Source organism: Drosophila willistoni, assembly GCF_018902025.1.
Source record: "Drosophila willistoni isolate 14030-0811.24 chromosome 2L unlocalized genomic scaffold, UCI_dwil_1.1 Seg168, whole genome shotgun sequence".
In the NCBI taxonomy this organism is placed as follows: Eukaryota; Metazoa; Arthropoda; class Insecta; order Diptera; family Drosophilidae; genus Drosophila; species Drosophila willistoni.
The window spans coordinates 4,256,352-4,265,359 of NW_025814047.1; the positions used below are offsets into that span (position 1 = coordinate 4,256,352).

At 35.4% G+C, this 9,008-nt stretch overlaps 1 protein-coding gene across 1 annotated transcript; it reads right to left on the reverse strand.

Moving 5' to 3' along the window:
• Nucleotides 1–4,625: 4,625 nt before the first annotated feature.
• On the reverse strand, nt 4,626–6,557 carry LOC6640789. The gene has a single exon (XM_002063789.2). It carries the CDS (start codon nt 6,555–6,557, stop codon nt 4,626–4,628), a length of 1,932 nt encoding a protein of 643 aa, XP_002063825.2.
• Nucleotides 6,558–9,008: the final 2,451 nt, after the last annotated feature.

Sequence of the window (9,008 nt, forward strand, 5' to 3'; positions counted from 1 at the left end):
ATACAAATGGTTTCGGAAATTGGGAAATACCTTTCGAAATCGTTTCCCCATCTATAACCCATTAAAAATTTTAGATTGATATTATATTATATTTTACATAATATATTTGTTGTTTAAACTTTCGAAAACTTGTCTAAAAAGTTTAGGTTATCCAGAGCTAAGTAAAATATCAAGAGGCTCTCGGTACAATTGGACCTTACACAAATACAATAGACGATAGTCATATATACCAACAGAAACAGAGAAATTAAATAATACCATGCATATTTGGACATATTGGTCCATGGACAGTTAGCCCAAAAATGTCCCTTTAATAGATCGGCCGAAAATCAATTGAATAATATATTCGCTACACTCACAAATCCTAATCGCCGTTACGCACAAGTAAAACCGAGACCGTTTACCATCCGAATACAAAGCAGAAATCATCATTCAAATCTTTTGGAGCGACAAAAATCGTCCAGAATGAGGTTGTCGTCCAGAACTGGGAGTTGCACTTAGAGAAGAAAAAAAGCCAAACTATTAAGAAAAAAAAAACGAAACACCATCACAAACAAAATTGGCGCTAAGACGACTTTGTTATAATCGTATTATGGTAGTCAAGGAGTCACAAAATTGGTGGACCTAGGGTTTTTTGATACATTTTTCATATAATGGAGATATAATGAATAAGGAAAAATAAAGGAAGTAAGACTTTACCAAAACTCAGAGACGGCAGAGTCTCTAAATAGAAAAAAAATGCAAATCCTTAATACCAATGACATATCTTGCTAAAACTGTCGATTAGCTTTAAATGGCGTGGCCGTGAAGTTAAATGCCTTACTGCATAGCCATGCACGAGGGAAAACAAAAAATGAGAAATATCCCAATGGATTAATGGACTCGTTTTTAAAATTAAGATCTATTTTTCGGCACGTAGCAGTAGCAACAAACTAGTTGGCTTATCGTGGCATAAAGACGGCAGATTTAATGTCGAGTCACTGGTCGAAAGGTAAAATTGACAACTAAATGCAAAGGTGCGGAGGAGCTGAAAAAGATCCCAGCAAGGGTGGCCAATGTAAAAAGTTCGCAAATGGTTATTCATTTCTATATTGATTCTTTGCCTCGATTCGACGACTTTTTTTTTAGTATAATATTAAAAGTAAACGTTCTAACTATGAACTTGAGGACTCTTTATGTTCTAACGAGGCAAACACTCATGCACTCAAATACAAAGGTGAAAACCGAATCAGAATCAGTACAGAATCACCAGAAGCATCAACACCAACGCCGAAATTGGCGTCACTAAAACTACTTTGTTTATCGTTTTACCAAGGCAATAAGCAACAATCAACAGAAAATGGTTCGGACCTAAAACATAAATTCACTATTTACACTGCGTTTAAAATGATGCATCTTGCAATTATGGGATCGAGTAGACAGTTGTCTAGCCAGTTGCTATCCACTGAAACGACGTGAAGCAGAAACGACGTGAAGCAGAAAAGCCGAAAACCTTACTGACTTAGAAGTATGGCTATGCTTATTGGATAAATTGTTGGAAGTTCGGAAATACAATGACTAAGGAAAATGCTTTAAACGATACTCGCCCAACGTCGGTGTCAATCACATCTCCTAAAAGGCCGATGGCGCTGTTGGAATGTGGACCTCAGATAGAAATAAACACTTTAAAACTTTAATGTGGATGAATAGGGAATAAAATGATTTAAATTTAAATTGAGGCCAAAAATTAAGGAATAAATTTGATTCTATCGCAACGACTCAACAAAATAGAATGAGCTCTAGCCCTTCAGGTTTCTCTATTTATATGCTTCTGTCTGTCAAAGCCAACTAGATGTATATAAGTAAATGCCATTGGAATTGTAAGTGTTGATAAGACAGTAAACTTGAAAGTCGCTTACAACACTACTGACACTTTTTTTTAGCACTGGCAGCTCAATTGTTATCGATATAATTTTTTCTCTCAACACTAAGCAGCTGAGCTCACACACATGCACACATACAGAGAGCACTAACTGTTTGTGGGTGCGTGCCAATCATACGGGATGAAGAAGAAGAAAAAATTTTCTGGTATAGCGAATTGAAAAGGGACAGAGTGATATTTGAAACGTTTTGTCTATGCATTTGATGAATTGAGTTGCAGATAAAGCGATTGGAACATGTGAAAATATTATGGTCGAGGACTGTTAGCTTCTTTGATATTTATACCCTTGCAGAGGGTATTATAAAATTGGTCAGATGTTTGTAACGCACAGAAGGAGACGTTTCCGACCCCATAAAGTATATATATTCTTGATCAGCATGAGAAGCTGAGTCGATATAGCCATGTCCGTCCGTGCGTATGCGTTTTACTCAGCCGTCTTAAGAGCTATTGGGCTGAAATTTTTTTCTGTGCTTTTTATTATCTGGAGCAGATCAAGTATTATCAGGATCGGACCACTATATCATATAGCTCTAGAAGAAACATTTTCATAAAAAATGGAGTATCGCTATGAAATTTACATATGTGATAATATTGGATATAAAACCCCAGATCCCACAATTTGAATCTGATCGGATGAATATAACACAAGTTACAGTCAATATTATAATCGGCTCTGCTTCAAGCTCTGCCGGCAGCGCTGCTTGCTGTCTACTACGTCTTTCGTCATTAACAGAGTACATGCATACACACACAGACGCAACGCTACATAAACTGTATGTGTATGCGTGCGTTGCTTTGCTTTGGGAATGCGGGAAGAAGAAGAACAAATTGTAGTATAAAGAGTAAAATTGTTTTGTTTGTATATTGGCGAATTGAAATTATTATTGCCGAAGACTGCAAGGGTATATAAACTTCGGCATAGCCGATGTTAGCTTCTTTGATATTTTTTACATTAAACTACAAAAAAATACCAACAAATTGTATTTTCAATTTTCATCGGCGGCCATTTTTTACTCTCATTTATTTTTTATTCAATAAAGAAAACATACAGTATGTCCATTAATTGTTTGCAAAATGAAAAAAGGCACACAAATTCAAGTTAAACATGGAAAATTTAATGAAAGGCATAATTTGGGAGTTTTTTTTTTTTATTAACTATTATTTAAGCGTAATTTAGCTTTAGGTATGACAAAAAAAAGAAACAAAATTTCAAGAAAACGGTAAAAGAAATGAAGAAAACTAAGAAACGGCATTTTTGACTCTGTCTATTAATTCTTTGCAAAATGCAAACACTGATTGAAAGAAGACGAAAGATAAAGTAACGGGACATCAAATACAAAAATTTTTCGTCGCGTGCTTTTCTTAAGTCTTCTTTGCAGTCACATTCCTTCCAAAATTTTGTTGAGTTCGGTGCACTTTATTGTCCAAATCAAATTTACGCAATGCCTGGTAAAAGAACCGACAACAATTTAATACAATTGATTTATTTCCATTACAATAAAGGAAAGACAGCAAAAGAGTTGGCTGAAATGTTCCAGGTCAAAGTGAGAACAGTGTATAACATTATAAAACGTGCGGAACAGGAGAATAGGCTGGATCTGCAGACCTCCACAGGCAGGCCAAAAAAGCTTTCTCGACGGGATTGTTCAAGAATCCTAAAAACAATTGAGAACAAACCGCAAACAACCCTCAGGGAATTGGTGAATGACATTAAAATCAATCTCAACAAATCCGTGTGCCCTGAGACTGTTAGAAAAGTGCTAAATATCCACAAATATTCATCACACGTAGCAAGGAAGAAGCCGTTGCTCTCAGCTGCTAATATTGAGAAACGTTTAAGCTTCGGAATGTCTAATGTCAACAAGCCTTTGGAGTATTGGAACGATGTCATCTTTTGTGATGAGACCAAGATCATGCTCTACTACAATGAGGGCCCTGGAAAAGTTTGGCGAAAACCGAATACAGCCCTCCAGGCAAAGAATATCGTGCCTACGGTAAAATTTGGCAAGCTGTCAGTCATGGTTTGGGGTTGTATTTCGTCTCAATCCTATAGAGAATTTGTGGGCCTTGCTCAAAAAAAAGGTAGCCAAACGATGCCCCACTACAAAAGTTGATTTGATTCGATGCATAAATGAGGAGTGGGTTAAAATACCGGAATACTACGACATGAATGCCCTTATATCCTCGATGTCGCGACGTCTCAGAGGAGTAGTGGATGCTAATGGAGGGCATACAAAATATTAGCCAAATATTAGCTTCATCTTCGAGAAATTTTCTTGTATAATGTAATGTTTGCATTTTGCAAACAATTAATAGACACATCTTATATGCTGTTTTTTTTTGTTTCTATGAATTGTTTATGTTTTTGTTTCTTTTTTCACTTTTTTTGTTTACTATTTACTTAAGAATAGACTGAAAAAAAATATTATAAAGGGCCAAACATGAAAATTAGTGCTTTTTATAATAAATAATTAAGTTAAACTTCAAATTGTGTGCCTTTTTTCATTTTGCAAACAATTAATGGACATACTGTACATACATACATAATTCTAGTAACCCTCTTCGTTTTTAAATATTTTTTAAAATGTCCTCAAAACATTCCCCAACCAATTAAAAATGTTTGTATGTACATACATACATATGTACATATGTATGTATGTACATATATATTTATATTCATTGTTTTGTGATCTACAACTTTCTCTTATTTGCTGAGCTTTTTGTGTAATTTTCTTAAAGATGTTAGAATAGGACACCCATGCGGGTTGAAAATAAAATATTGATACCATTTCATTTCCGCTGCAAATGCTAAACCGGCCAAAACACAACCCAAACACCAAACGTGAATCATGCTTGAAAAAAAATTCAAGCCCAAGGGTCTTGGTTCTTCGCTAACAATGGCCACGTGGATTTTATCCAGATGAATGGCCTCCCAAAATGCTTCCCGTTTCCAGTGTTGCATAAGTCCAGCTTGTTGGGCTATCATAATATAGCCCTGCAGCGGCGATTGCAAATGCGAGTCAAGATGCACGGGAAAGACATGATAGAAGGGTCCCGAACAAATGTCCGTGAGACGAAAAATTGGTTTTCGCAAATGTTTCTGCTGCATATCGAGAAAGCGCCAACGATCACTAGTCACAGCATAACCATAACTGATATTCAGCGGATCACGATAGTGATCCAATATATCTTTATCCACTACCTTAAGTTGTTTTAGAAAGTCGTCTGGAAACTGATTGCGTAGACTCCTAATGTGATCATTCTCATAAGTCATAACTAATATTCTTAAATTTGCCTCCATTATGTCCTGAACCGTATTAACTTGTCGTTGTGGTGGAGACGATGTAAAATAGCTGGTCATCTTTGAAATATACATATTAGACGAGATGAGACCCATGGCAAAGAGTACAATATACAGATAGCGTATTCGATGTGTCGGCGTCTTGATAATATAAATAGGAGCACTATAGGTCACAGTGCATATGGACTGAAGAAATGCAGCACTAAAATCCCGCGGACGTATGGGTGAACACCACCAAATGGCAATGGTTATATAAAGAACCGAGAGTAATAGTAATATCCAGGCGCTATTTTCCAATGCTTCACGTATATAAGCATCAGCCGGTGATTGATTGCGATATGGGACCATGATACACCAGTCATTTATGCCAATGGGATAGCTATAGCTAACCGAATAATTGCCAACCATGTCCGTGAATGAATGTATCAATGTCTCATACACACCATGAGCTACCAATTCCAATAGATTTGGTAAATTCAAAGACATTGACATATTTCCGCTTGTGTCCAGAATGCGAGCATTTACGAACTTAAGAAATCCCAAGAACAAATTTCCGCTAGTGCCATGGACATAATTATCCTCATAACTGTTTGTTGGACGATCTGACTTAAATACCCGTGGTAAATCATAGAGTATTGGTGTCTTTAGCACATATTCCTTCATATCCCTACTATATTTGTAGAAAAATTCATCTGCCTTCCAGGAGTCTGTCTTATTTACTATTGATGGTGTGGGATATGGTTCCAATAGATAGACATTGTTCTGTAATGTAATCAGTACAGTATTTAGAAATTGTTTGCTCCAAATCCAATCAAAAGTATTGTTAATATTCTTAGAGAATTGTGTTAGGGCATCAAAGTCCACATAAAACTCAGCTGTGCTGAGTTTTGGAAACAATATGAAAAGGGTTTTCAGCCAGCGTATTCCTCGTAATTTCTGGGCAGCTAATTCCATAATGGGATCATCACGTTCCGTTGTATAGATCATAACCAATGAGGGTGTACTTATTAGCTCTACCATGGGCATTGAGGCATGATAGTTCCGTGTGAATATTAAATTCGGTGCCAGCGGAAAATGTATACAAAATTCACGAAAGAAATCGAGTGAGTTTTCATTCTGTAAGTCCAATCTCTCCGAAATGTAGAAAATGAAATTCTTAAAGTGATACAATTCATTGATGCGTTCCACAATGTCTATAACGAATGAATTGCTAACCAACTGAACAGTTTCTTCCGTGGCTTCTCCGGTTCTATTCGCCGCTGCTGCTGCATTGTTGTCCACCGTTTGGACCGGACGATGTTCGTCCAATATGAGCTTTGCCGTGCGATTATCCATTGTCCCCACACGGATTGACAGTTGACAACTAAATGATTGAAATTGGCGCACTTCAACTTGGGTGTGCCAACCTGGCCAACCTGGCTAACCTGGCCAAGTTCAAGCACATTCTGTGACATTACTGCCAAATTCGCTATGACGATTTTATTGACTGACTATAAAAATTGTTTACGACCCTTGAAGCTCAGGAGCGTTTTCACAAGATTTTTGCATTTGACTTTTAATGCTAATAAAAAGAACAAATACGAGTATATGGATAAAAAAATAAAAATGCATTTCAAATTGATTGTTGGCATTTATAAAATGTCTGTCAAAGTAACAGTACATTAAAGTGCATTTAAATCTTTTCTTATGGTTTTGGTAACAATTGTTAGCGCAATTGTTAATAACAAGTTTTATTTTAGCAAGTAGCTTACAGAAACTGAAAATAATGTACATATCTAAACTACTCTGATAGCATTATGATGCAATAATGACTCATTTTTACTTATCTAATAATCTAAAAAAGACCTCTAGGTTAAATTAACACCTTGAAATAAATTTCTTTGAGTGTTTTGTAGTTTACTTGTAGGCACCTTAGGGGAAGATAAGGACCTAAAACAAACCCAAAACCAGTTGTATGGTGTCACAGAAATGTGTTTTCGCAGTTTAAAAATCTCGCTTCTTTTTCGTCCAACCATTGCGCTAATTTTATTGAAACAAGCATTACAATTTTCAACTTGCAAAAACATAAAAAAGAAATAAATGCAACTACTGATTTAAGTATTTTTTTTTTTTGCATTTTGCAACTCTTTATTGGCTTTTTTGTAACTTTTTGAAGAAGTTACATAAAAGTGCCGAGCTAAAAAATTTAAATGATTTTAAATACGTTTCTTGTAAAACTTTTTTTTGGGCATTTAAAGAATAATTTCAAAGTAACATCGGTTAATTATAAGCAAAATATATGTATATTTGAATTTTTAGAAAAACATTTTTTTTGCGAAAGCATATTTGTAGATATTTCTGATTTTAAAAACTTAAGCTTAACTTTAAAGTAAAAGGTTATTGTGACTGGAAGTAATATTGTACCAACAATTAGAGGAAACCCACATACTGCCAAATTGCTACATTTGTGGCCTACTTTTTATTTGAATCCATGTCGCAAAGGTGAATCAGCTTAACATTTTGTATGGATCATAAAGCAAATTCAGGAGAAGAAACTTACATATGTAACACGAAAAAGAAGTTGATCAAGCAGAAATTTCAGGTTTCTTAACAGAAAACCTTTTTTTGCTTTTGCTGTCGAATAACCACCATTTTATTGGGCGTGGCAGTAAAGAATTTATGTGCATATTATTCAGTTCTTGGAATACTCAGAGAATCATCTAAATATTAGTTGTATTTACAAACAAAATCATCGGATTTTACGAATTGATAAGATAATTTTATTGAGAAACCATATGTTTGAAATGAACTGCTAGCCCGCGCTGGAAAGCTTTAAGTTTTGAGATGAGTTATTGGTTTATCAATTTTATGTATTTAAGGCACTTTGAAAATAAAATTAGCATTAAAAAAAAGGTTGTTGATCCAAAGTTATGGCTTTTTTAATTATTCACCATTTTCATTCAGTTGAAATGGTATATTAAAGTCGCCAAAATGTATGTAACAGGCAGAAGGAAGCTTTTCACTACAAAGTATTACTTATTCATCGATCTAGCCTTTTCATAAATGCATTTGTTACTATAAATTGAAAAATATTTGTTTTACTAGTGCATGGTATATCTAAGTCGGCGAGACGGCTTACTTCATTTATGATATGAGTGTTAATTAACTTCTCGAATGTGTAATATGTTAATTAGTGTTGGTAAATGTAACCATAGTTGGCCAGTATAGGTTAACATTATAGTTAATTATATTTTCAAACTGGCCCATAATTTACTGCCTATTGTCCACTCCTGTTTCGAGTTAAGCCTTACGAAGTGCACGTGTTTTACAAACTCATAAAACCCTAAAACATTTTAATCTCAAGTGCAAATCGGACATATGCAGTATTTAGTATTTTAGCTGTTTAAGCGACATGGGCTATATAATTGGACAAATCGTTTTGGGTCATGCAACAAACAAACAGCCTTCCCCCTCTGCCCTTCTGGCCCTTTCCAGACCACTGGGTCATAAATGGCTTGAATGGGGCCACGTTCTCTCACACTTTTTTTTAATGGCATGTAACCCAACACAACTTACTATAATTGAGGTCGACATGGCTGCAAAGTTGGGCTTAAGTTTGATCAGCATACATTATATACAAATTGACATCAGGGCCTCGTTATGCATTGGAAAATGTTTCAGAACATTCTGAACTTTAAATGCCATTGCCATAGATGCCTTGCGCCTTAGCTGCAAACTAATCATTCAAAATTTAAAGTACTCAAAGTCATGTAAATTGTCAATTACCGAGAGAGCATAGCCTCGAAA